The sequence below is a fragment of the Vigna radiata genome, chromosome 4 (assembly GCF_000741045.1).
Source record: "Vigna radiata var. radiata cultivar VC1973A chromosome 4, Vradiata_ver6, whole genome shotgun sequence".
Classification (NCBI taxonomy): Eukaryota; Viridiplantae; Streptophyta; class Magnoliopsida; order Fabales; family Fabaceae; genus Vigna; species Vigna radiata.
Genome location: NC_028354.1, coordinates 5,276,056 through 5,303,682, shown reverse-complemented (window position 1 = coordinate 5,303,682; position 27,627 = coordinate 5,276,056). Strand labels below are relative to the sequence as shown.

Sequence of the window (27,627 nt, the reverse complement as noted above, 5' to 3'; positions counted from 1 at the left end):
TTAAGCAATTGGCTTTATCCGGATTGATTTGTAATTGAATTTCATGTTTGTTGTATTAGGTTGAACAACCGAAAAGCTAGGCTTGCTCGCACAGCTAGGGATGTTCGCGCAGCAGGAGGCGATGTTGACAATCCTGTCCTAGAAAAGCAAAGAGGGCCAGTACCTGTGTCCTATGACTCGCCTGAGAGTCCAGGTGACGTATCACTTGCTGCGAGAATAGCTTCAGGCGATAATAAACCAGAGCCTTCTCTGGCTCGATTTGTTGATCTTGGTTCTCCAGAATTTGGTCGTTGCAATGCAGGTCAGTATGTTATACTTGTTGGTGCCCGAGGTGATGAAATTGGCAGAGGAAAAGTGTTTCAGATGCACGGTAAGTGGTATGGGAAGAGTTTGGAGGAATCAGCCAGCTGCGTTGTGGATGTTTCTGAGCTCAAAGCTGATAAAGGCACGCGGCTACCCTTTCCATCAGAAGCCACTGGCACCACATTTGCAGAGGCTGAAACAAAGTTTGGTGTCATGAGGGTGTTATGGGGTTCGAACAGAGTTTATCCATTGCGGTCTGAAATCTGAATGAGTTTAATTACGCTTTCATTAGCTGCTAGCAGCTATTCCTCTGGTACCTGCTGCAAACTGTTGTCAATCTTACTTGTGGTTCCCTGAATGCACAAATTTTCTATTTTCCATAATCATTAGCTGAAGGGATACTGGATGACTTAGTTGAGAAGATCAATACCTGATAGGGAAGAGTTCAGTAAGGGATGGGTAGACAGAAGTCTAAAGTTATGGAGAACACAAGGGTGATTCCGCAATGTAAGATAGTTTAGTTTAGGATATAATAAACAAGAGGCATAGTCGTCAGAAAAAAAATGTTAGTAGGTCTTGTACAAAATTTGTTTCTCGGAAATTGAAAATATTCGGAACAATGGTAACGAGGGATAAGATTTGAGTCTGAGATCTCCCAAAAATTCAAGACACTTGTTTAATTTAAAGGGAAACTGTGGACGTAAATTTTGTTTAGATTAACGTTTGCAAATCTTGCTTATTTCATGTCAAGAGCTTAAGAAGAAAAGTGTGGGGCTCTTTTTTGGATTCGTGAAAATGAAATCATAATTCAAACTGATTGCGTAAAATTAATCTGCTTGAAAATCAGTTGTCTGGATATGTTAATGTGGCTTTTAGACCAATTATTTTATATTGTGGAAAAAACATTGATTTTATTTATTAAATTATTGAGAGATTTATACTGTAATTATGATGAAAAAAAAGTATTCAATGTTCATGTTAATATAAAATAATTCCGAATCAATAACGAAAAATGCGAAAAATTTAATCTGCCGGAACATCTGCTTTTATTAAAAAATAAATGTACAAAGTAACGTCAGCTTCAAAAACATTTGCATTTGGAGCAAGAAAAAAGCTTTATTTCAGTAAACATAACCTTTTCAAAATAAACAAAAAAGTCATGCTCGGATGTGATGTTATTTACGTTGGATAGAAAAATAATCACAGGCTGTTGAGTACTTTATCACCAGCCAATGAAGTAGCTGATTTTATTTGACTATTTTGGTCTAGGAGTTCCAATAAAGCAGTTACCTCTAGCACCAAAAAATGTTTTTCTACGTTTTCCGCATTTAGGATGGATTAATCTGGAAGATGAAAGAACAATTGCAAGTTAGTGCAATAAGCAATTTTCGGAGTACAGAAAGCAACTCCCTCATATTCATTGTGCAATCTAGAATAAATAACGAATGAAAACAATACTACCTCGCTACTATTTTTTTTTTTTTTTCTCAAAAGGGAAAGACAAACTCGTGTTTATTTTTAATTTTAACTCGTCAATTTCTTTAATGGAATGAACTAGGGAATCAAGGTTCCCTTGTGTTAGTACACACTCTTTGCCTGTTGTAGTTTTGCACAGTATACATGGAGATTATACCATCATAATATTGCTAGTTACTGTATTCTTGAAATTACCACACAAAACCTCTTTCCTAGTCACCTCTACACATTTCTGAAAATCATGACATAAGTAACAACTTTGCTTGAGAAAATGCACTGTACATATTCCAATCTATAAATATCTTCTGGCTCTGGTCAGTCTATAAATGATCTTCCCCACTGGAAATCCTTTCAAGCTCTCTCTATTGTTATGTCCGATATCAAAATCCACGAATCTAGCTGCAGCTGAAGTTAAAGTTAAACCAATTCTGTATAATGTAACTATCCATGATCTTAAATATTGAATGTCCAACTCTGAACTGAAACCCTCCACTTCAAACATTAGCAGGTGTCAATTACCTCCATTGCAGCTTTGAATCGTCCTTCAAATGATTTGAATCTCCATACTGAGCAAGTGCCTACGTAGGAGACTGCATTTTGCGGCACTTTCCCGGAGAGATGACCTGATACAGCTATTACAATGCTTGCCACAAAATTTATTGAGCAGATAAATGGATCTCACACATTACACAAGGTTCAAAATAGTTGCATGTAAGGATAAAAAAAAAGATAGTTCTAAGATTGCAAGTGCCATGACTCACTTCACTATAATGTTAAGTAGAGGTAAAAATGAGCCATACAGCTTGATTCACTGTTCCCGGCTAATGGAATGGGCAAACCACACATGTGACATGCCATAATGCCCACCAACTGCATCAACTAGCATAAAAAATTGAAAACCATTGACGAAAAATACACAATTGTCTGAAAATTTGCCACATTTGAGACCTTGCTAAGTCACCACTTCCTATAACTCAGAACCAACAAATAAAGCCAACAAAGAATGCCAAGCGGCACCATGCCAGTAGTCAATACTGCAATTTGAAAATACGACCCCCACCATTATTGTTATTACGCTATACATTGATAAACAATATATCTGTAAAAGATCCCATTTATCATTGATTTTCCCTGCATAATATTGTTTAGATCTTTATTGATCATTTGGTATATGAGTGCAGTGGGTAACCAAGAGCTTCGCTTGGAAGTAGCACCATTTAAATATAAGCAAAGGAGGAAAAAGATTTTGACCAATGCAACTAATGTCAGAGGCTGCGTATTCAGAACCATGGATTCAAGACACCAATTCACTCCATGCTTGGCACGTCTATTGCATGGAATACTACCAATAGTCTTTACATGAGCAGATTCCGTTTTCAAAACAATGAAACCTATTAGAATCTCTCACAATTATTTTTCTCTGAACGATCTTTGATATGTATTTGATGCCAGTGTGACAGTCTACACAAGTTCTTAAATTTTTGAACACCTTGATTGGAGTTCCTGGGGGAGTTGAAAGTATTCCAAAGGCAACAGCAAGTTTCTCACTGTGGTAAACAAGATTTTGCTCTTTCTGCTCCTCCTCCACATCGTGTAGCACAAAGTTTGTGTCAGGAACGTAGCCTTCTTCCTTCATTTTCTTCGAGAGTTCTACTAGGAATTCATGTATATGACTTGTTTTTGGGTGAGATGTATCTCCTACTAAGAACACATGTACTTTTCTTTTAATTTCAATCCAGCTCTTACCTGGCTTCTTCATTATCCCCCTATTGTCCATATCCTTTCTAACTTTGGCTACCTCCGTCCATAGACCAGCATTAGCATAAATATTAGCCAGAGTGATATACGTAGCGGGATTCTCTGGCTCTATCTCATATAATGCTTTTGCTGCTCTTTTAGCCAGTTCAAGGTTCCCATGTATTCTACACCCTCCAAGTAAGGATCCCCAAAGGAATTTATCAGGCTTTATGGGCATGTTATCAATGATATTCTCTGCCTCTTTGAATCGTCCAGATCGTGCCAATAAATCAATAACACAAGCATAATGATCTGCAGTATGCATCAACCCATGCTTTTCCCTTATTGAATGGAAATATTCTAACCCTTTATCTACTAATCCAGCATGAGTACACGCTGAGAGAACCCCCACGAAGGTTATTTGATCAGGCTTGGTGCCGGATTGGAGTAGTAATTCAAAGAAATGAAGAGCTTCATCTGGCTCACCATTCTGAGCATACCCAACAATTAGAGAAGTCCATGATACCAAATCTGGCTGAACCATCTGATTGAACACCCTTCTTGCAACTCTAGTGTTCCCACACTTCGAGTACATATGAACAAGGGCACTCACTGCAAATGAACACGGATCATACCCGACACGCATCATGTACCCATGAACCTCCTTTCCCAGGTGTTCAGCAGCATGGTCGGCACATTTATTTAAAACTCCAGCAAACGTATACTCATTCGGTCTAACACCTGACCTCGTCAAGTCTCTAAATAATGAAAATCCCTCTTCTTTTCTTCCGTCTTCAAAGCATCTATGAATCATGGTAGTCCACGAAACAACATCTTTGCTCTTCATCTGGTCAAAAATACCCCTAGCTTCATCTAAACTCCCACATTTGCCATACAAATCCAACAGAGCACTCCAAACCACTTCATCCAAGTTCAACTCGGTTCTTATTAAAAAACCATGAATTTCCTTCCCAAGACGCAAGCAAGGAATGGCAGCCGAAGCGGCCAAGGCACTGGACAAGGTAAACTTATTTGAATTCGATCTCTCACACCTCTGCATCGCTCTAAACAACTCCAGAGCTTCCCAAGGCCGATCGTGGCTAACATAGCCAGATATGGCAGCGTTCCAAGAAAAGTTATCTCTCCGGGGCATTTCATCAAACAGTTTCCTAGCCTGGTCGAGTCGGCCAAGTTTGGCATATCCAGCTATCATGGTATTCCAAGAACACAAATCCCTGTGACCCATTTCATCAAACAGCATCTGGGCATCGACAAGGCTTCCACATTTGGCATACATGTCGAGCAAACGGTTAGACATGACAACCCCCAGAACAAAGTTAGACGCTTTGGTGTGGGCATGGACCCTCCTACCCAATTCAAGAACGCGGTGGCGAACACAAGCGGCAATGAGGGTGGAATACACACGCCCAGAGGGTCGATGATCAATGCGATGGAGCAACTCAACAGCTTCCTTGACGCGCTTTTGCTGGCATAAAACATCAATGGTTTCTTCAAAGTTGTTATTCTCACTGATAGGATATTTGAGCTTCAGATTATTCCGTATATCGTAGCGAAATTGAAAGTGCTGAGAATGAGAGGTAGAAGAAAAGAGCATGCATCGAGGCACCCCAGCCCTTGTTATAGCCTTCATAGTTCACGTACCTATCTCGCATTCATACATTCAAGTATTAACGCAGTAAAACAAATAGAAGTTGAATTTTGCTTTCTGCACACCTTGAGAATCATTGGACTTGATCCTAAAATTAATATAAATATAACTGCAATAACCATCTTTATCCTTCCACTGATACAGAGCACGATTCCCAATAGAAGATTGAAAAAAAAAAACATTGCAAAGGGAATTTTCATTCTCAACTAAATATTTCCATTCCCAGGAATAAGATTCCTTATAAATTTTATCAAGCGTGCTTGATTATTATTCAACAGTTTTTATATATAATACGTCTGAAGATGGAAATGCTTTATCGACAAAAATGGTTTATACTAGAAAAATGTAATTTTATTGTACCAAATATACAATCTTTTATTCACTCACCAGTTTCACAAAAATGTTAAAACAAGTTTTTAACCAAAACAAGTTAAAACAAGCTTTTGTCCCTTTTAAAAGCTTGTCAAAAAATTCATTTCAGCCAGACTTCTCTTGTTTATTAGATGTTGTCTTCCTAAGAATAAACAAAATGTGTTTCAATAGAAGAGAGAGAGAATGGATGAAGTGTTTCATTCTAGCAGACATAATACACAGAAAAGTGACACTATGCTACCTCATGCAGCTTCATCCATACGAACGATGTTAGTATATTCAATGCCTGTTATAATTCTGAACAGTATGCTTATAGATTAGACCATTATAAATTTGACAATTACGGTTTTAAGTAAAACATGAGTCCTGGAAACCACAAACTACTATCTCTCCTTTACAAATTTCTGATAAATAGAACAAAGTAGCAACTTTGCTTGATCAAATCATTGTACATGTTTCAGTCTATAAACATCTTTTGGCTCTGGTCAGTCTGTAATTGATCTCCCCAACAGAAAAACCAGGGGTTAAAATTCTTTGAAGTTCTCTATTGTTATGACTGTGATACCAATATCTGCAAACCTAGCTGTAATTGGCGCTGTCTGGATATTAAGTCAAACCAACTCTGTATAATGAAGCTATCCACGATCATGATAATGAAAGAGCAACTCTGAACTTAAAGCTGAAGCCATACCACCACAGCAGACATTAGCAGTTGTCAGTTCGGTAAAATTTAGCTCCATCTAAGTCATGGATTGTGCTTCAAATTATTTGAATCCCCATTTTGAACAAGTTCTGCTGATGATGAGGTTGTCTTTTGAGGTGGTTTCCTCGTAAAGCTTTTTCCATAAAGGGATCCAAAGACAATGACCTGATATGTGCAAATAGGGGTGTGATCTAACATAGTGCAGGAATAATATGACTGAATTCATTATAATGTTAAGGTAAAAGTGAGTCTTACAGCTCCAATCCACTGTTCCCAGCTAAGAGGATGGGCAAACCACACACATGACAGCATAATGCTCAACAACTACAATAATTAGAATAAAAAAGATGAAAAAAAAGATTTTCTGGAAAATGAAAATTGGATTTCTGTATGCAACTTACCTGTCTTGTGGTCATTATGGTTGCAAAAGTCAGAGCACCGAAAGTGCGAATTGTGTACGAGATAAAGAATTGACTAATTGTTGCAACCTGGAACCAACAATTTAAATTTTTCATAAGTGAAATATAAGATGAAGAATATGGGGAATATTTTTGGTTTTGCTTTTGAAGCCAAAGGGGAAAAGAACTGTAAAATCACCATAGGCCCGGGATTAGTATCTATTTAAAAATATCTTAGAAACAAACTGAAAAGGAAAATACATTATAAAAAATAAAACAAATGGAGGAAGTTTACTTACTGTTGAAAGCAATGCTATGTCAAAGAAACAATCGTGATGCTGATAAACAAATTCTACTGCTGGTATTAGATGCCCTTGTAAAATAAGACCTAAAAAAATCAAGTATCAAAAGAATGGATTGCAGATTATGAAGCTCTAATAGAAACAAAACCGAACCAAAAATGATCATAAAATGAAAACTACCAAGAGTACAAACATTTCAAAAAAAAAAAAAAAGACTCTCCAAACCAGTCAAGAGAAAGGTGTATATCAACTCAGAATATTGGCTGTGAAGATAGTTTATAATCATTTTGAAGTTAGTAGTCACCTGAGAAGTTCTTGAAAGCAGAAAAAGAGAAAGCAAGGCCAAAAGGCAAAAGAAATACCAATGCAAAGGATCCCTTTTAAATGCTTGAGGTTCAAACATTATAGTATTAAATACTTTCATTCTTGAACTCTTCATGTGCAAGTTATGCATGTTCCAAATACCATCAATACTTCTAGAAATTCTATCTATCATAAAGCTGTCCTCAACAACCTCAGCAAACAAATCTTCATATTACATTCCAGACAAGAATGCTTAACCGAGAATAAGATTCAACAAAAATTTCAAACCAACCTGTCAGGCTAAGAATACAAGAACATAATGTTGTGTAAAATATCTGATTATGTATCTCCATGTCATAGCCTCTAAACAACTTATCTTGGAATGTGCTTGTAAAGCCATCAAACCTAATACATAAAAAAAAAAGTATTTGATTCAATGTCTGACTGGTACGTGAGTTAAAAAAATTTAAGATAAATTCTTCAGATTAGCATGCATTAAAGTCCGAAAGTTGAAAATAGAATGCAGGTATCTAAATATAAGATTGTAGCTATATTATGCGCACTTCAAATCACCAGTACAACTCAAGGAAATGTTTTTTCAATGACTTTGTAGCCAATGATAACTCTGAACATTGTCAGTGGATATGCAGGAAATTATTCAAACTAATTGGTGAGTAAGATAATTTTATTATTTATCCCAAATACCAAGAGTTTCGCAAACAATCCCATTTCACAACAAGGGGAGCAAGCCTTCATTTTTGGATTCCACGTCCCCCTCAAATAATATATAAAAAATCACATAAGGATATATTAAGTGCTGTGACATACCCAAGATAGCCAACCATTAGGAGAACACCCCAAACTGTATTTTCCCTTCCTCTATTGTGAGGACTTACGTCTGTTCCTGCCTACAATAAAAAAAAAAAAAAAAAAAAAACATGCATTAGTTTAGCCTATTGCAGAATGCTGCCAGCCTTCAAAGAGTAAGAAAGTGATATTTGTCATGTACTCCGGCAAATTGAAGCATGAGCCAAAAAAAAATAAAAAATCATGTCAACGAAAGCCATCTATCAGTTGCTATAATTATCATGAGCATATAATCTGGACAGAATTGCAAGTTAAAAAAATAATATCAACCCACAGTTAATAACCCAATTGATCAGAAGTGTCTATTCTATCTCAAATGACTTTCTCCCTATGGATCAATGCTATCAAGATATCATAGTGTGAAGTTGTAATCGTCAAACCGGATCCAGTTCCAGAACAAACAGTGAATAGTGAAATAAAAATGGAGAACCATTTTGCAAGCTTGAATACCAGTTGGGATCACTAGTTCAAAAATCTCATTATGATGTTAAGTTTAGTATTAGTCTAAAATTTATGCATCAAAATGTTCTTAAATATCAACAAATAAAAAACTAATTGTTTATTGTATTTGTTCACAATTTATTTTCGTCAAGTAAAATCTGTAACATTCATGGAAATATCCATCATCCATAGACACCTCTAGTAGTTTGAATTTTACAACACTGATTTTGATCAATTTCCATGCAGATTAAACTCAATTCGTTGAGGTCATCAACTCTCTGTTTCCAATGCAATATCCATTGATGGCAATTACCACAAAGTTCCTCAAAGGATTTTGCATCCACCTTCACCAGTCTTCCTTGTTGGAACAATGGAAATGGAATTGCTTTGGTTAAGACTCAATTATTGTGGAAAATAAGACTGATTTATTATTCAAATCATGAAAAATACATTCTGATACCCTTTATTTGTAATAATCTAATTCTCCTAAAACGGGAAATAGGGAAACTAGAAAATCTTGAAAAAATAAAATAAAATAAAAGATTATGTATCTATTTCCTCTAATTAGGAAGATTCTAAAAGATATTATCTCAGATTACAATAATTATTTAGAATTCTCGCACATTGCTTGCGTCACCTGGCCTTAGTGCCATAGCTGTCATGTCGTCTTCAATGCCACCAGACATTCTGCTGCCACGGCTGGCACTGTTGCCATTGTGAGTTGGAGTGTTAGGAAGAAAAACTTTAATCAAGTCGTAGTTGGAGTAAAATGTACTCTTAAAATTGGCAAAAATAGTACTCCCTGAAATCTTAGCCTGTTACCCCCACATACCAACAGTAGTCTAAGGGTAAATCTTGTGAAGGCAAGTCATTTTTTATTTGCTTCAGTTAAGTAGATAACAAATGTCAAAAATTTTATAAATTTCACCTCTAAGGGACAAAGTAGTGCTTATAGCTTCTTAGGAATGTTTCTCTACAATTAAAAAAGCCTTGTCATTCCTTTGGCTTCTGTCTAAAGTATAATAATACACTCGTGGAATTTCTTATCAGGTCCTCAACAAAAGTCCTCTTATACAGAAAGAAATAACAATACCACCCAAATGCAATGTCGAAACAGTGAACAATGCTAAAAAGGTAGCATATGGTTAATCATTGCCAGTTCTTCGATAGAAAGTAATTGTATGCAGACAAATGTAATAAGGCAGTAGAAAAAACAAAGTAGGCTAAAGACTCAATAATTACCGGATACAGGATAAATACTGAGCAGCCAAGGGTAATTAAAAAAGAGAACAAATAGTCAGGTCCGTGGTATCTCTTCTGCATGATGATGGTGCCCCAGACCTGTATGACACACAGAAGGAGGATTATTGAAAGATTCCAAGTGCAAGAATAGCAAAAGATATCAGTCAAGAACGAAGAAATGGGGCTCATGCAGTAAAAAAATGCAGACGAACATATGACATAACAAGCCCTTTTACAGTCACAACCAACTGGACTAACAAGTAAAAAAATCCTCTAGAACTTTCAAAATCATATAGTATCCTCTTGGAGCTTCGATACAACCTGTGCATCACAGCTTAATGCCTCACTTCAACTTTAAAGTCATTTACTTAATTAATTTCAGGTGTCATTTAGAATCCCGGTATAGAATGTAGTGGATAGATATTTTTGTTTCTTAAAGTTTATCGTAGGGAACATGCAAAGGTCAGCATCTTCCCAACCTCTCTTCTCCCTGATCTATCGATTGCAAGATAAAGATGGTGAGAAAGAGAGAGAATTGGGCCAGGTATTTGAAGTAATTGTTTTTCAGATAACGTAGATAATGCAAAATTGTGAGATTTGATGTACATAGCAGATTATGAAGATAAAATATCATCATCATCACCTCCATATTGATTAGGAGAAAATATTTATACAACCATCCTATTCATTATACTATGTTTCAATGTACGAGGTGAAATTCATCCCTTTGGGGTCCTAATGATCTTCCAAATGTGGTAGGTCCCCACATGTTTGAAGGCTAGAGTTATTTGCAGTGGAGCCAATACATTTGGAGGATTTTCAAGGGATGGTAAATATTTAGATCACATCTTTGGTGGAGGATTGAGGTCAAATGACTCAAATTTTGTCATTCGGGATGATGAAGATTCACTGATCGTAACCTGAATGTGGCATTCCATGGTTCATGAAATAGAGATACGGGATGACTTAAATAATACTTTTTTTTGAAGAAGGATTTTGTTGCCTGCTACGACATCAGAGCAGGGTGTTTAATGTTAAACAAAGTTCACTACCTCTATCAGAGTATCACAAAATTTTGAATGAATTGTGATCAAATTGGATTAGTAACAAAATTTGAAGATAAACAAAACAGATATGACATTTGTCAAAAATGTCAAAGCATTACTGTGCATCCTATCTCATTAGTAATAAAAAGTAATTTTCAGGTTGATTTAATTCATATTCATGTTTTTGGGAACCTGCTTTAGAATTTTATTTCATTAACAAATGGTTTGTTACTTTTATTGACAATACCGTATCATTATGAAAAGTAAATTTCAAGTCTTTTAAATCTTAGTTTTTTCCATTTTGTCCAAAATCAATTTGGAAAAACCATCAAAAAAATTAGTCTAATAATGTTAATGAATATGCGAATCATCAATCCTCCAAACTTTCGTTTAAAAATCATATTATTCATAAACTAACAAGTGTAAATACTCCACAACTGAAATGGGTTGCAAAAGTATAAAATAGCCATCTTTTATAAGTAGCTCAAGCTCTGTTTTCACAACCTATTGGAGAGACGTTGTGTTAGCTACCACATGTCCTAAATGACTTTAGTTCTATTAAGTTTCTGTGGTCTTTTGATACCTCTTCTCACCTAGTGTCATAAACAGACGTAACGAAAATGTAATTGGGCGATTGTTATAAATGAAATGACTTTTTTATCTCATTACATAGTTCAAGTAGGTCAAATAATAAAAAATTCAACTATCAAATTTACATTGTCTTTGTGGATGTGTTCTAATCTGAACAAAGGGGCCACAATTAGTATGAGCACACACCCACAGCATGAATAAGGTGCAAATTAATTGTACAAGACAAATACCAGTGATGTAATATAATGAATATAGAAATAAGCCAGTCATCACCATAAATCAAAATGATTAATTAGATACAGTATTAAAGTTTGACCTACCATAACTGGTATCATTTTTGCACATTTTGCAAGGGTCTGAACAGGAAAACTAACATATTTGAGGGCCTGCAAAAGGAAATATGATTATTCCATATAATAGGGTGACTAATTTGCAACCATTAACGGTAGCAGCTATTTGTGAGATTACAGGCCAACAGAAAGTATGACACTAACCTCATACTGGCAAGTTGTAGTTAGTATGTTTGATACCGAGATAAGGCAATAAGTAAAAACAGGAGCTACCGGGTCCATAGCCTTTTTACTTGCCTGTAAGAAACAGTGAAGAATAAATTTAGTAACAGGAAAGATCTGCAATCAAATACTGCAAAATGTGTCGAACCTACACATGCAAGTGACCGTACTTTTTTGCATATGGCATACACTTACCAGCAAAGAACCACCAGAAACAGCGGATGTTGTGATGCGGTTGCAGAAAACAAGAAACAGTGAATATTTGAAATACTCTTTTTCTGCTCCATATGGTACTCTCATGATCTTTTCCTGCAAGAACCAAAAGTATAAGTCACTAGATAGATGTTGCTTTCAGAGAGAACTTTGATTTAATCTATTCAAAAGAAAGAAACTTGGTCTAATCAGTACAAACCCATTCACACCTTATAGGTAAATTATATAGCTAAACAAGCATCAAATTACTCAGAAGCAAGACTACTCCATTCAAACCAAAAGAACTTAGCAACCAAATCATGTTTGTTTCTAACACTAGTTCTTTCTAGTGTCCTTCTATTTAAGTTTTACCAAACTAAACCTTAAAAATAGATTATCCATTCATGTTTTGCATCCAAATAAGACTAGCAATGATATTCTAAATTACCAAAGCACGAGTACATTACTAACTTAATTACAGCCCCTCCTAAACGGTAAAGATTTGACTCATCAAAAAGAGTAAGACAGTTGCTATTGTTAAGTTTGATTCGACCCAAAAAAGGGAATTTTTTTGAAGATGCCTCTCAATTTTAAAAGGTACATAATTTCACTCGGTTCCGAAATGCCACACTGCCTCCCAGAATCTCAATTTTTACAACAATAACGGGATTGAAGAATAGAATAGAGAGAGAGAGAGAGAGATCCTAGTACTGTTATGACACACATGAAGAGAGGTGCTAGTAAATCGATGAAATAAAATAAAAAGGAAACCTGCAAGAGACCATAGGTGACGAGGGTAACCATGATTCCAGCCACAGCAAATGCCCCTTTCCACAACCTGTTGTTGTCTCTGGAAATGAAATCAACTGAAACAGCAGAAGTGGTAGATGATTCCGCCATATCCCAAAACCGAATAAATACAAAAACTCGCTGTGGGGGCCCTCACCCAGGGGATCTAACCCCCAACATCGAATTTTGAAGCGGGAATGTGAGTGTGCGTGAAGCAGAGGGAGTGACACAAGGATCTTAACTGAACCCTTAACCTCAAAGTCTCAGACGAACTAACAGAGACACAGTTTAGTTTTGTGTCTGGTGTTCTGTTAAAGAGAGATGAACTGAGCCTCATAAGCATCGCTTTCCCCGCCATCATTTTCTGCGAGATTTATGAAAGCAAGCAGGAGAACTCGACTGCCACGTCAGCATGCATTCACCATTGACAACACGGTACCGTACTCGGATTTGTTTGACTGTTTTCGATTTTTTCCCATGAAAAGAGAGCCCTTTCCATTTTGGTCTGGTCAACCCCTACCCCTTTTGTTATGCTTTATGTAACATAACTATCCCAAGGCCCATACCACACAGACCATGAATTGGATTGGATCCGTTTTAGTCTCACACATAAATAGTGCATTTGGAGCCATTCTATTCCTACCTCTTCTTTTAATTCTTCACACCTCTATCAATTTTTCTAAACAAAATACATCCTTTAAAGGAAGTAGTTTTGTTGCGAAAATCTGCTCTATTTACACGACATGACTAGTTTCTGCAGTGCATATCCTGTTCAGATGCATTATGTAAATTAATGTTCAAAATTTAGTTATATTGGTTTATGTTAATGGCACAGTTTTCATTCAACTTAGAACAAGAAAAAAAGCAAGGAAGCAACGTTCAAAAATAAGAAAGAACTCATGAAAAAGATAGTACAAGAAAGTGACAATGGGATGAAAACTTTGGAAGAAGGTGAAGGTGTGCAAGTGTGACACTGATGTTTCATCCTTTCCTGATCGAGTGTGTTTTTTCCTATGATATATTTTATTTTTCCAAACATACAGATAAATTTTTATTACATTTTTTAATGTTATGCATATGTTGATTCTTTTAAAACAAACAGCGTTGTCATGTAATACGAAAGATTTTTGTATGACAGAGCCACAGAATGATATGCAATCATTGTTTAACGTGACGAACTTTTAGACAAATAAGTTCAACTACAAAACAAAAGGTTGTGGCTCCTAGTTAAGTACAGCTAGAAATATTGGATAACGCTTCCTTTTGCAAGCACATATCCATAACAAGAGGTTCATCTTTTTCACCCCTTTTTTCTATTTTCCTTCCATATTATTGTGCAGTACATGAAATAAGAAAACGGTTTTCAGTGTTTTTTCAGTTTCTGAGAATAAAATTTGAAGTCCAAGCCTATGGACTCTGCCTCATTCCCACATCCTCTGATTTCCCACGTCACCACTAGTTCAAGGTAAAATTTACATCTTCTCTACGTAGCAATGGTGTTTTCTTCTCTATATTCAAGTTATATCTGAATATTTTTATATTGCCCAAAGCTTGCATCGCTCCTACTGTATTCATCAGAGTGCAAGACTTGGCCTATGGAAGAACAAGGTGTGGAACTCAGCATGTTGTGCTGTTGGTTTTTCTGCAGATGGAACAGAAGATGTGTTTGACGATAGCAATTTGAAGAGAAACGAGAACGGTTCCCTCTTAGGTGCGTTAAATAACGAGCCTTCTTTGGCACCATTCAGAACGTTAGACGCTGAAATAACACCCGAGACCACTGATTTCTTTGTCAGTGATGCCGAAGGTGATCCAGATTGTCCCTCTAAAGGCTACTCTTCCATTGAACATGCGCTTAATGCATTACGCCAAGGAAAGGTTGGTTCTATGCAATTGCTCAATGTCACAAAATGTTAACTAGCAAACATTTACATTATAATGAAGCAATATGAATCATGAATCAAATTTTAGCATAAGTTAACTTCAACTTCCATAGCTCATAGTTATAGCCTTTCTAACCTCGTATATCAGACTTCTCTGTGAATACTTAAAATTTTTATTAGTTGGACATTATTGTATTGTTCAAGATCACCACATGTCTATGATGACGGTCAATGTCACCAGTAGTTGAGTTTTATTAAGTCTTTTTTATAAATTAAAAAAACATGACTGCATAATCACTTGAAAACTGGTCGGAAGTATAATAGCTAGAGACATGATTGTATAGACCATAACAAGGTTTGATTCTCCAAGATAAGCTAATGTACGAGATAAGTACACAAATAAATATGCTCGTGTTTACACTTTTGATGAATAGTGTTGAATGAAGTTCTTTTTGAGAATGATGGATTAATCGAACAACTGGTGCAATTGTTTTTTATAGTTTGTGATTGTGGTAGACGATGAAAACGGCGATTGTGAAGGAAATCTTATAATGGCAGCATCTCTTACTAGTCCCGATGATATTGCCTTTATGATTAAGCACGGATCAGGGATTGTTTCAGTTGGCATGAAAGAGGAGGATCTTCAAAGACTGAACCTCCCTCTCATGTCACCAGAGACTGAAGCCGAAGATTCTTCTGCTCCCACCTTCACTATCACAGTGGTAAGTATCATATACTGTAAAAAGTTGCAGATTGGTGCATAAGTTTGAAGCTCGAGAACAATCATTTAAGATCATGAAAGTCTGTTGTTTTACCTTAGGATGTGAAATATGGAACTTCCACTGGTGTATCAGCTGCTGATAGGGCGAAAACAGTTGTTGCTCTGTCATCTCCCGAGTCCAAATCAGAAGATTTCAGAAAACCAGGTCATGTGTTTCCTCTTAAGTACCGAAATGGTGGGGTTCTTAGAAGGGCAGGTCACACTGAGGCTTCAGTCGATTTGGTTGCACTGGCTGGCTTGCCCCCAGTTTCTGTTCTTTCAGCTCTTGTTGATGAAAACGACGGCTCTGTGGCATCTTTGGCCAGTTTAAGAAAGTTAGCTCTGAAACACACTTTGCCAATTGTCTCAATAACTGATTTGATAAGGTAAGTGCATGTGCATGAGTAATCAATCACCTTTACCTTACCTTCATTTTTTGAGAAATTGTAAATGATTTTGATTAATTCCTTCTCTGAATATTACTAACTTCTGCTAGTTGAACACAACAACTGGCTCTAGTAATAGTTAACAAGCTAATCAGCATCACTCAGTTATGTGATTTATTGGTGTCTTCTTCAAGGTATCGGAGAAAGAGAGAAAAATTGGTTGAAAGAACTTCTGTTTCTCGCCTACCTACAAAATGGGGTCTATTTCAAACATATTGTTACAGCTCAAAGTTGGATGGAACTGAACATGTTGCTGTTGTAAAGGTAAGAAGGGTGTGTGTATATAAAATGGATTCACAATTTCCCCTAGTTTCTTAGTATAAAGCTGCTAAGAAACTGAATTATATGTTATTAATTATAATCTCTTATGATGATCACTTGGAAATTACATAGGGAGACATAGGAGATGGTCAAGATGTTCTGGTTCGAGTACATTCAGAATGTTTAACTGGTGACATATTTGGATCAGCTCGGTGTGACTGTGGGAACCAGTTAGATTTGGCAATGCGGTTGATAGAAGAAGCAAGTAGAGGAGTGGTTGTGTATCTTCGAGGTCATGAAGGAAGAGGCATTGGACTTGGTCACAAACTTAAAGCCTATAATTTGCAGGATCAGGGTCATGACACGGTCCAGGCAAACATAGAACTTGGTTTAGCTGTTGATGCTCGTGAGTATGGGATTGGTGCACAGGTCAGTATTTCAACCAACAAAGAGTTAGGTGATGAATATTTTACTTGGAATTTGATAAGAGCAAATTTAAATTTTGCATGCAAATTTGTTAAAAAATAAATTTTAAGTCTAATTCAACCTCACAACATATCATCAGTTTGTAACATAAAATTTGCATCCAATTCTAAATTGGACTTATATCTACTCTACACAAAATTTACTAACTATAATCATATTTAACTATTTGTGTTGATGGTGACAAATAAGTGATGGAATATGCAGATTTTGAGGGATATAGGAGTTAGAACTATGAGACTTATGACGAACAACCCTGCAAAGTTCGTTGGTCTGAAAGGATATGGTTTGGCAGTGGTGGGACGTGTTCCTGTGATGACGCCAATCACTGAGGAAAACAAACGATACCTGGAAACGAAAAGGACCAAAATGGGTCATATTTATGGGTCTGATTTACATGGATTCAATGATTCTATTGTAAATAATGTAGATTCATTGGAGAATACATAATCTACACAAAAATACGGCAAAAACAAAATCTCGTATACTGTAAAAAAAGTATTTATTGGACGAAATTCATTTTTGAAAATTGTATTCGGTTTACTGCAGTTACAGTTTGCAACTTCGCTAGCTTGTATTTCACTGCTGCATTTATTTTATTATTTTTATATTGACAATCATGACGTTTATTTTTCAAAATATAATGCAAGGAACGAATGCTTCAACACTAAATATTTTTGGTTCATACAATGAAATTTTTATTAATGGATACGTGCACATGTTTGTGGTTCAATTCTGCATTGCATGTTTTCTAGTGAATTTTCATTTTAAAAAAGCAAGTTAATTTGCATAACTAGGTTCAGCTCTTTAGTAATTTATAGTGAAGTTAACATTTATCACAATAGACATCGTAACGGGATGGTGAAAAAAAAAGTTTTGAGAAGAGATTTTGGAGTTGTTATCGTAATTTATTATAAAAAAAAAAAAAACTAGGAAAAATCATATAAAGCAATACATGATATGCGGAAAGATAATTTTTAGTTTGAAAGCCAATTACGGATAAAAAAAGATGTTGTGTTAGCATCCTACGACGATCACCTAAAAAAAATTATTATTATTTTTTTTTTTGTCCGAGAAAGATTAATTCTACTTATCTTCTTTCATAATAGAGAATGAGGGTTAAATAGTTATTAAAATGTTTCACCTATTGTTTAAAATTTTGTTTAGTTGTAGTTAACGTCTTTCACCTCTCTTCTTTAGATAATATTTATTATTTATTTTTGTTAACTATTTTTATTGGTTCGTCGATTTTGGATCAAATTTGATTGGACTAGTCTACTAGTTTATAACCCAACTCATAAGTTGTTGGATTAGTTTGTTGGATTTAATCTTTTTGACCAATCTTAGTTATCGTATCAAAGTTTTTGTCACTTTAATTATGTATACGTTATTGAATTCTTTATATGATTGTATGTGTGGTAAGGTGACCTTATATCGATTATGCTTAAAGAAGAATATATAATTGCGTGGGAGGGTAGGTTTGTAGAAAATGAGACTTATGTCATGCATAATTTTTAAATTCTAAAGAATCATATATGTGACCATGTTTGTAAGTTAATGTTTATTGGTGTTACTGTTGTTAAAGTACAACCACTTATTATATTTATGAAAGCAATCAGTTTTAAAATCATCAAGGAAATCATGGATGGTGACTTTTATGTTGGTATCTTGATTGGCATATGAAGTTTACTTTTTTATGTTGTTATTGTTCATACGTATGAGGTTGATGCTAATTGTTTGACTTATCCATATAGATGTATTTGGAATTGTGCACAGTGTGAAAAGCAATCAAAACTTTACAAATGTTATCTTTCATATGTGTGATGTAAGATCATTTGTTTGAATTATATTGTTTAATGTATATTTGGTTATGTTAATACGGTGGAAATTGTAATATGTAATGGTTTTACAATTGGTTGGATTTTATGGGATTTGTATGCAACAAAGATTCATATATGCAACAAAACTTTATGGTTGCACTTTAAAAGATATAACGACATTAACAATTAATAGCAACAACAGTTTTATGAAATAGAAATGTATAATTTAACCGACATAATATTATAGAATAAATAGTTTCGTGTAGCATTTGGAGAGCCCAGTGGATGATAAAGAGAGTTTGGTGAAACATGTGGAGAACTCGGTGGAGTATGAGTAGAGCTCGAAAGAGCATGAGAAGAGCATGGTGGAGTTATCTATAGATTCTATCGAGCTACCTAAGCTCCCTTTTGAGTTTTCCAAGATGTTCACTTGCCCCACCAAACAACCTAGGCATTCCACTTGCTCCATTGACTCAATCCAGCTACGTAGAAGCCTTATCGAGTTAACAGATTTGACCTAATACTCTACCAAACTCTCCAAATGTTTCACTAACCAGTGAGTTCCAAAATCAAATTTCAAAATCCTGTAAATTTTCTAAATCAGATTTTAAAATTCAGTGAGTTCCTTAACCATATTTCAAAATTCAGTGGATTTCGAAATCTCAATTTTCTAAATCGGATTTTAAAATTCAGTAAGTTTCTTAATCAGATTTCAAAATTTAGTCAATTTCAAAATCCAACTATGTAGATACCTTACCGAATTAATCGATTTGACCTCATACTCCACCAAACTCTCCATAAGCTTCAACAATTAGTGAGTTTCAAAATAAAATTTTAAAATTTTGTAAGTTTTTTAAATTGGATTTTAAAATTTAGTGAGTTTCTTAATCAGATTTCAAAATCTAATAAATTCTTAAAAAATATCAAATTTTGTTTATTAGATTCAACTTTAACCACCATCATATCTTTAATTTTAAATACCACATTGTGTCTTTTATCTTGTATTTAGATATTTTATAAATTTCTATAACTCTCTTACAATTTTTTATAACTTCTATAATTGTAGCTTAATTATACTTGTATCGTTGTTGTTTTTTCTTTTAAATTGTCCAAAATTTATCCGATTTCTCATTGTATATTGATATTGTTTATCAAAAATATATTATTAATGAAAATATAGAACATTCGAATTAAGTTAAACAAGTATTTAAATATCTTTTAATACAGCGAGAAATAATGTTCATGGTCTTGTGTTTGGACGCCCACGCTTGTAAATGGGCCTAGGCCCATGGGTTACGATCCAAACCATTTCATAGGTAGCCCGTATATATGTTGGAACCAAACCCTAAATCTAAGGTTGGCACTGCTTCTCAGTCGCAGGTTCTGTTCCGCCCTACTCCCCGCCTTCGCTCTGTTTAGTTCAATACATTTCAGAAACCTTATCTCTATTTTGTTTTTTCTCTTAGGGTTTTCGAAGATTTAAGAACTAGGGTTTTTCCCCTTTCGCGACTCATGGCTCCCAAAGGTATTATTTTGTATTTCGAAATCCACCTCATCAAATTTTGTCACCAACGATTAAATACTCGTTAATCTCTTGGTTTTGATATTTCAAACCTCTTCCTCACTGTTGGAAAATGAAAATTAGGGCTTTCATGAATGTTGTAGGCATTGAGATTTAGTAGTAATTCTGTGTGTGTTGTATGGTTTGTTCTTTCAGTATCACTGTAATGGAATCGGTGAATTCCCTGCGTTGTATTTAAGATTATGCTGTATAAAAGTAAGTTAGCTTTTGTATTCAATGTGATGTGTGACTAGAGAAATTGTTTAATGCAGCTGATAGTTCAAAGAAGGCCGATCCTAAGGCACAAGCCTTGAAAACTGCCAAAGCAGTTAAGTCAGGTGCTACATTCAAGAAGAAGGCCAAAAAGATCCGAACTTCTGTTACCTTCCATCGGCCAAAGACTTTAAAAAAGGATAGGAACCCCAAATACCCACGCATTAGTGCTCCACCCCGTAATAAGCTTGATCACTATCAGATACTGAAGTATCCTCTAACAACCGAGTCCGCAATGAAGAAGATTGAAGATAACAACACTTTGGTATTCATTGTTGACCTGCGCGCTGACAAGAAGAAGATCAAGGACGCAGTGAAGAAGATGTACGATATTCAGGCCAAGAAGGTTAATACCTTGATTAGGTGAGTCTCTATGCAGTGATGTTTTTAGAATTTGTTTGGCTGTTCATAATTGCTTGTCGCAATAGTATGTTTGCATTGATTTGATATTGCAGTTTGGCTTCCAACCTTTAATTATACCGAGACATCCATGCTCTCTTTATCTGGCTTGTGGCAGCCTGACGTGATAAAGGGGCTATGCTGTGCACTGTGAAACTTTGCAATTTGACATGTATTGGATCTGTTTAACATGATCTAAGAAGCAATAATATGCAAATGAAAGAAGGAATTTTCGTGGAAAAATTGCATTCATGCCATATGTACAATCTATTCTGAATTTTAATTATTTTGTTGCAGGCCTGATGGGACTAAGAAGGCTTATGTCAGATTGACACCTGACTATGATGCCCTGGACGTGGCCAACAAGATTGGAATTATCTAAACTACTTCCAGGCATCACCGAATTCAATTTTAGTTATAGTATCTTTTTGTGGCAATGTTATGAAGACTATTTTGTAATAGTGCATTGTTTGAAAGTTTCTTTTAGAAGAAAGTTGTTGAAAATGATCTGGTTGATTTGATATCTTATTTGATGACATTGTTGTGAAAGTTTAGGTGGGTTATAACATTTGCATGTTGCAATTCTAAACATTAACCCGTGGGATGATTCTGTGATCGGTAGCAACAGGTCCCTGAACCAGTTGATTCTTCCCAATTATTTTATCTACTTTGGTTTACTATTCGAATCTTAAGGATAACATTTTAAAATAGTTAGAATGAACCTAGGTTGTGTTGGGTAAATGCCACATGAATGGTAGTTAACTTGCTAAAGGTGAATTGAAGTTCTGCTTTTGTTATACTTTTCATATACATGTCTCTTTCTTCTTGCCCTACAATCTCCCTTAGCCCCAATCCTGTCTCTATAGCTGATCTCTTGCATCAGTTTGGTAAAGATTAAGTGCAATTGGGTTAACATTTTAACATTTTAAAGTTTGTTTTTACAATGTGCTTGTGGTATGAATTTGTTTCCTGAATATATTTAATGTATTGTGGAAGTCAATTTTAGGAATGCGCATTAGGAAATTTGTTCATCTCATCGAACGTATTACTATATAATAAAGTTCACATGGACAAATCCTAAGATATATTAGACTTGTGTCTCACATGGTAGTTGTTTAAATGTTGTATGATTACAAGAACTTTCTCATTTGGTAATTTGTAAATGTTTTTATAATTGTTTTGAATTCTATAGCTTGTGTTAATTCTGATAAACTTCCAACGTGCGTAATCATTTTGTTTGAAAAAAAAAATATATAGTACTGTCATTTACATATTAGACCTAAAATAGTGTCAGAATGACTAAATTAATAAGGCTAAAATAGGAGAAACTATTAGAAATCATTTATCCAAATTAGTCTTTCAACATTATGCTATCAATGGATATTGATTTTTAAAAAATGAAGTTCGATGCTCCTACTTACGTTGCCTAATAATAATTGCTGCTAAAACATACGAGGTTGGTGAAATTAAAACGTTTGTTCAAGTGGTCGATTAGCGTCTGGATTGTGTCAGTATGGTCGTGATCCTACTTCTTCACGTATTTACATTTATGGTGAATTCCCCAACTGGCTGGCTGCTTTGGTCATTTACATTTATTTGCCACTCCCACTCCATCACTTCACAATAATATCCTAAGTTCCCAACTCACCAAGTAAACGAGAAACCCATGTTATAGCAATTATTGCACTTCAAGCCATTCTAATTTCATAATGATACCCACAATGTTTTATCACGCAGCAAATACACTTGATATAACCAAGTTTGTGACAATTGGTTCATCTTAATTAAACTTAATCTCACAACACAAATCATATAACCCCAAACACCTTCTTTGAAAATAGATTTGAAATGAAGTAGTAAAAAGTTATGAAGACTTCTAATTGAAGTTGTTTGGATTTGTGATGAATGTCCAATAACACAAAAGTCACAAGAAGTGTTGATTTCTATTGTAGTTTTTTTTTTTTTAATTGTTGTGTTGTTATGATATTTAAACAAATGTTACAACAACATATTAATTAAGAAAAAACAATAATAGAATTCGTCACATTTCTAAGGACTTGTGAACATTAACATGTGAAGTTTTCACAAGTTCTGATAACTTCAATTGAAAGTCTTTATGATTCTTTGTAACTTTCATTCAAATTTATTTTCAAAAAATAATGAATGCTTTTCAATTCCTAGAACTCAATTGAAAGTCTCCGTGATTTTTAGTGATTTCAGTTCAAATATATTTTTAAAGAAGTTATCATCATTCTTGAGGACTTCAAATTTTATCATGACTTTTGTGTTGAAATTATCAACACTCATTATGACTTATTCAATATTTAGTAAATTTTATTTTACTTGTCATTCAAATCTATTCATGTAATCCCAATCTCAATAAAAATTATTTTTCTACCGTTCTGTTTCTATGACTTAGTTTATACAATAGATACACAAAATTATTGCTCTAACTCACTACAAGAAACATTGTACATAATACAAAAATAACATACAAACATTTTAATTGAACTTATGGAAATGTGAGTACAATAAATTTGAGTATTTTTTATATAAGAAAATTGTATAATCACGTAGAACATTGAAATAGAAATTCTGCCACATACATTCGCACTGTTGGAGACTATTTTAAGGGTTTTTGCTTTGTATTTGTTTCCTACTTGGTTATCCTTTCCTTTACATTAAAACACAAATATTTGGTGAACAGATAGAAATGAAAGTTACAGGTAAAAAGAGCAAGAAGACATAATCTGAATAAAATCTTGCAATAAATTGTCATGTTTCAACTAGAACCAAAATAGGTCAGCTTGAGAATTGAATCAGAGCCGGGGTATGCCATTTACACCAAAATTTCTAACTCACTTTACAGAATAAAAATAATTGTGAGGGCGATTCAATTTCATAGAAGATACTGATGGCTCTGTGGAATCCTCGACGGGGCGAGATTCTTGCAAGAAGTATTTGAACTCATCTGCAAGGCACTGTTGTTCACAGCAGAAACATTCAACACAGAAGGCTGCAAAGAACGAGAAGATGCAAATGCAAGCGTTGGTTTCTGCAGTAAATTGAAGTTATTAACATTGCTGCAACCAAAGTCTTGAACATTGAGGCATGGAGTCTCTATGGTCTGCGAAGAAGGGGGGTTGCGCCACGTGGGAAGTGGGCCCGCAACAAGGAGTGTCTTAAGCAAGGGACCCGCATCGACCACAGCCTTAAGGAGCATACCCTTTTGGGGCAACGTTCTTTTCTTGGCAAGGTGTTCGATCACTTCGTCCCCAACATCGCACGTGCGCTTCTGGGACACCCTCGTAACCAAAGGTTGTTGGAGATGATAAGCCATGTTGTTGTGTGAGTCGACAATCATGTTGGGGAACTCCCGAGGAGAAGCTGCCTCGAGAAGGGAATCTACGGGGGAGGAAACGTGCGAGGGGCTGTTGGATTCTGTGATGCTGGATTTGGTTGGTGTTGGAATCATCATGGAGGAAGGGATTTCAACCAGAGTGGGGGGTGTTAGTTTTTTGAACAGTTTTTGAAGTTCTTGTCTTGCTTCGTCCCTCTCTTTGCAAGCCATCTTCAAGTGATTCATAAGTTCTCTGTTCGCGTTCTTCATCGTCTCCAGTTCCAGTGTGGTGGCCAAGAGATTTTGCCTCAACCCATCGCAACTCTGCAGAAGGAGAAAAAAAATATGTTGGTGGGGTTTGGAAAAATCGTGTCTTGAATAATGAAGTCAATGAACCGTAACTACTTTTAACGTTCGGTTCTCACACGCATGTCTCATGCAAACCGAGATTATTGACTGCAACCATGTTAGTGTGAGATTTTTGTGCAGACCTAACACAGATAAAGGTAAAAAGACTACAGAAAGAAAGTGACAACTTTGATGTGAAGAAACCCTTTGGCAAGAAAAAAAAAAAATAAAAGACAATCGATACCTGCCTTACTTTTGGATTAATCGTAGATTCTAATTACGAGCCAGAAAATTCTCAATAATCGCCAAAAGAAGAAGAAATAAAATTCACGACCTTTTTTTTTTGGTGAAAGAAAAATCAACACCCAAAAGAGAAGTTTTTAGAAACAGCCAGAAAATATGCATACTTACTGTAAAATAATAATGAAAAACAAAGTTACACAGGAAAAAGGGGTCAACGATGGATCTTTCCTTATACAAGAAGGTAAGAAAATATTTAAAAACATATATTATTAATGAAGATATTTATGCAGAAGAAATCAAGGAACAGAAAATTATCAAAAAAAGAATAAATCTTTAATGTAAAAATATAATCTTGGGCCCTGAAAATTAATGCGGGAAAATCAGTCTTCACAATTTTTTCTGATGACATGTCTCATCATCCTTGCAAGAGTTGAACCAACACGAAACATATCCTATCCACAAAGAACAAACTTCACCTAAACTCTTAATCATGTACGAATGAAAAAAGAGAAAAGCAATCTGGTAAAAACCGTAAAAACTGTAAAAACAATAAAACACTGGAGAATGATAAAGAAGACAATGATTAAACCCTCATGAGAAAGTTGAAAAGCATGAAAGAAAGACAGAAAGATGTGTGGTGTTGTATGGAAGTGTGATTAAGATAAAAAATTAGAAGTAGTGAAGGATAAGGAAAATATGCAATGACCCACCTCATGAAAATTGAGAATGGAAGCAAAGGGATCTTCCATGGTTGGTTATGGTGTGAAAGAAAAGGAGCAGAGAGAGAGAGAGAAGGAAGAAGAAGAAGAAGAAGAATAGCAGTATGTTGGAAGGGGAGTCTAAGGAAAGAAGGAAAAGGGTTATTTATAGAGAAAGAGAGAGACAAAACAAAGGGATGGAATGGGAGAAGAGTATACTCACAGAAAGTGGGGACTTACCACACTATCCACAGAACTTCACCATATCATTGAAAATTAAATAATGCAAAAAATTAATAAATAAATCACACTTTTCATTTTCTGATATTTGAAAATCCCCAAAATTCTCTATCTCTTTTAGGACCTCTAAGCTTCCCTGTCCTTGCTATCTCTTTATTTATGCACTCCTTTTATATAATACAAAACCAATGTTTTTTGTCTCTCTTTATGTTTTTCTATACATTAAACTTTTGTTGCTAAAGTGCTTAATATTTTTTAAACTATGATATGAGAATGGAGATAAATCATTCATTGTCAGAAATAATAATTACCATTTAAAGACTTTAAGTATTTTTTAATATAATCATTTTATATAAAAAGTAATATATATCCTTGATTAAGAATAAATGATTTAATATATATTATTGCTAATTTAAGATTTTGATGAAGCCAAAAAGTTAAAACAAATCAGTCTAGATAATTTATAGACCTGCTCGTCTGTATTTTTCTAGACCTTGTTGAAAGATGTTGTGAGAATCTTCTGACAATAAATAAACAAACTTTGTATAAAATAATTTATATATCGTATAAACTTTCATAAACAATCCCAATATATATAGAGAGAGAAGAGAAAGTATAATATATAATTCTGTTATGATAATTTTATTATTGGTTTTCAAAAAAAATATTAGTTTATATTTTTCTAATTATTTTGAGTATTTTTAAGAAGATCTATTCTTAGTTAATTAAAAGTTTAAAAACTTGAGTAGAGTTAATTCCGTTTTTTATGCACTGTAACACCGTTTAGCTAAATTTTTCCAAAATATTAATTTTTTTCTACTTTATTTGAGAATTTAGTAGTTTTCACTAGAGTATAGGCTAATGGATTTGATAACAAGTTATTAGTCCCTCGATTTTTAAATATAGTAAACTAATTATATTAAATTGTGGTGATTATGTTTTCTATGGATTTTCTTTTGAAAAACAACAGTTAAGCTACCAAGTCCACTAATTATATCGACAGATTAATTGTTATTATAATTTATTTCATCTTAATCAATAAAGTGGGATGATGAAAACTTAACTATCAACATCAAATTGAAAATAATATTTTTATAATCATTACAATAATATTACATTTAGTTTTATGTTTAAATAGATTTATCAATATATTGTTACTTTATCAGCATAATCTTTCGCAGTAAAACTTGACACTGCCAACAATTGTCTTACACAAAAATAAAGTCAAATAAAATATTTTACTCTCCACTATATATTTCCACTATTTCTATCTAATGATGATGATGTTAAAATCTCTAAAATTGACATATCTAAATAGATATTTTGAAATATCTATGTATAGATATACAAAAGTTTTTAAGATACCAAATATATAAAATATATATTTCAAATTATATATTAATTTATATAAATATAAGAAAAGGGGGTCAAGCTTCCCCCTGCCTCCATTATATTCCACCATTGAAAGGTATATCATTCTTTTATAATTTGAATAATGTTATTTTATTGTGATTACTTTTTTAATTTGTTGTTACATTGCTCATGATTAATTTTTGTAAAAATTAAAATTGACTGGATTTTTCCTTTTTAAGAATTTTTATGGACAAGAGTTAAATATGATATCCTATTTAAAAATAATTAGTGGACAACCCACTTATTATTCATTTTTATATCTAATCTCTCTTTATTAATTAAGAAGAAAAAAACCTGATATTTTTTCTTTCTTTATTCATAAAGATTAAGTTGTTAGTGCAATTTTAATAAAATAAATAAACTGTTTAACTACCCTTTATTGTCAAATTACCTAAATATTCTCTCTCCCTTTTTTAATATTTAAGAGAATTATCGTTTTGATAATATATAACGGAAATTTTTATTTGATGTTCATTATTTTTTTCGTATTACCTCTAATAGTATTTTTGTTAAAAT

The 27,627-nt window shown here is 34.3% G+C and overlaps 6 protein-coding genes across 11 annotated transcripts in view; 3 read left to right on the top strand and 3 right to left on the bottom strand.

Annotated features, from left to right (window-relative positions):
• LOC106759205 (nodulin homeobox) overlaps nt 1-1,017 on the top strand; it is a 10,660-nt gene extending 9,643 nt beyond the window's left edge. For 3 of the 5 annotated variants that reach the window (XM_014642255.2, XM_022779649.1, XM_022779646.1), the window contains one exon: nt 60-1,017. In XM_014642255.2, coding sequence (XP_014497741.1) covers nt 60-570 — 511 coding nt within the window. In that variant the 3' untranslated portion in view covers nt 571-1,017. The remainder of the gene's footprint in view (nt 1-59) is intronic. The other 2 variants (XM_022779648.1, XM_022779647.1) reach the window with 2 other exon arrangements.
• A 2,080-nt stretch (nt 1,018-3,097) lies between these two features.
• LOC106758786 (pentatricopeptide repeat-containing protein At4g37170) lies at nt 3,098-5,366 on the bottom strand. The gene has a single exon (XM_014641773.2). It carries the CDS (start codon nt 5,165-5,167, stop codon nt 3,122-3,124), a length of 2,046 nt encoding a protein of 681 aa, XP_014497259.1. The 5' UTR covers nt 5,168-5,366; the 3' UTR covers nt 3,098-3,121.
• Nucleotides 5,367-5,656: 290 nt separating this feature from the next.
• On the bottom strand, nt 5,657-13,464 carry LOC106758723 (UDP-galactose/UDP-glucose transporter 5). Its single transcript, XM_014641690.2, has 11 exons — nt 12,926-13,464; nt 12,158-12,271; nt 11,945-12,037; nt 11,771-11,836; nt 9,814-9,912; nt 8,092-8,171; nt 7,556-7,668; nt 6,958-7,046; nt 6,662-6,748; nt 6,516-6,584; nt 5,657-6,425 (listed from the first exon to the last, which is right to left on the bottom strand). The coding sequence occupies exons 1-11, from the start codon at nt 13,052-13,054 to the stop codon at nt 6,303-6,305; spliced, it is 1,062 nt and encodes a 353-aa protein (XP_014497176.1). The 5' UTR covers nt 13,055-13,464; the 3' UTR covers nt 5,657-6,302.
• A 750-nt stretch (nt 13,465-14,214) lies between these two features.
• LOC106758172 (monofunctional riboflavin biosynthesis protein RIBA 3, chloroplastic) lies at nt 14,215-17,319 on the top strand. Of its 2 annotated transcripts, XM_022779645.1 has the most exons (8): nt 14,215-14,232; nt 14,322-14,408; nt 14,494-14,821; nt 15,327-15,548; nt 15,647-15,972; nt 16,167-16,296; nt 16,426-16,722; nt 16,984-17,319. In XM_022779645.1, the coding sequence occupies exons 2-8, from the start codon at nt 14,353-14,355 to the stop codon at nt 17,224-17,226; spliced, it is 1,602 nt and encodes a 533-aa protein (XP_022635366.1). In that variant the 5' UTR covers nt 14,215-14,232; nt 14,322-14,352; the 3' UTR covers nt 17,227-17,319. The 2 variants fall into 2 exon arrangements, with proteins under 2 accessions (XP_022635366.1, XP_014496596.1); XM_014641110.2 differs by lacking the exon at nt 14,215-14,232 and having other exon boundaries at nt 14,243-14,408.
• Nucleotides 17,320-19,869: 2,550 nt separating this feature from the next.
• LOC106758587 (60S ribosomal protein L23A) lies at nt 19,870-21,537 on the top strand. The gene is made up of 4 exons (XM_014641511.2): nt 19,870-19,976; nt 20,063-20,121; nt 20,430-20,793; nt 21,127-21,537. Exons 1-4 carry the CDS (start codon nt 19,885-19,887, stop codon nt 21,209-21,211), a joined length of 600 nt encoding a protein of 199 aa, XP_014496997.2. The 5' UTR covers nt 19,870-19,884; the 3' UTR covers nt 21,212-21,537.
• Nucleotides 21,538-23,580: 2,043 nt separating this feature from the next.
• Nucleotides 23,581-25,765, bottom strand: LOC106758976. Its single transcript, XM_014641991.2, has 2 exons — nt 25,471-25,765; nt 23,581-24,493 (listed from the first exon to the last, which is right to left on the bottom strand). The coding sequence occupies exons 1-2, from the start codon at nt 25,507-25,509 to the stop codon at nt 23,729-23,731; spliced, it is 804 nt and encodes a 267-aa protein (XP_014497477.1). The 5' UTR covers nt 25,510-25,765; the 3' UTR covers nt 23,581-23,728.
• Nucleotides 25,766-27,627: the final 1,862 nt, after the last annotated feature.

Coding starts and splice junctions, on each gene's coding strand:
- LOC106758786 (XM_014641773.2), bottom strand. CDS start 5,167: ATGAAGGCTATAACAAGGGCTGGGGTGCCTCGATGCATGCTCTTTTCT.
- LOC106758723 (XM_014641690.2), bottom strand. CDS start 13,054: ATGGCGGAATCATCTACCACTTCTGCTGTTTCAGTTGATTTCATTTCC. Junction 12,272..12,925: donor TCACCTATGGTCTCTTGCAG/GTTTCCTTTTTA, acceptor TGGTTCTTGCAG/GAAAAGATCATGAGAGTACC. Junction 8,172..9,813: donor CAGTATTTATCCTGTATCCG/GTAATTATTGAG, acceptor TTTTTATTGTAG/GCAGGAACAGACGTAAGTCC.
- LOC106758172 (XM_022779645.1), top strand. CDS start 14,353: ATGGACTCTGCCTCATTCCCACATCCTCTGATTTCCCACGTCACCACT. Junction 14,409..14,493: donor CACGTCACCACTAGTTCAAG/GTAAAATTTACA, acceptor TATTGCCCAAAG/CTTGCATCGCTCCTACTGTA. Junction 15,973..16,166: donor TCAATAACTGATTTGATAAG/GTAAGTGCATGT, acceptor GTCTTCTTCAAG/GTATCGGAGAAAGAGAGAAA.
- LOC106758587 (XM_014641511.2), top strand. CDS start 19,885: ATGGGTTACGATCCAAACCATTTCATAGGTAGCCCGTATATATGTTGG. Junction 20,122..20,429: donor GCGACTCATGGCTCCCAAAG/GTATTATTTTGT, acceptor TGTTTAATGCAG/CTGATAGTTCAAAGAAGGCC. Junction 20,794..21,126: donor AAGGTTAATACCTTGATTAG/GTGAGTCTCTAT, acceptor ATTTTGTTGCAG/GCCTGATGGGACTAAGAAGG.
- LOC106758976 (XM_014641991.2), bottom strand. CDS start 25,509: ATGGAAGATCCCTTTGCTTCCATTCTCAATTTTCATGAG. Junction 24,494..25,470: donor CCATTCTCAATTTTCATGAG/GTGGGTCATTGC, acceptor CTCCTTCTGCAG/AGTTGCGATGGGTTGAGGCA.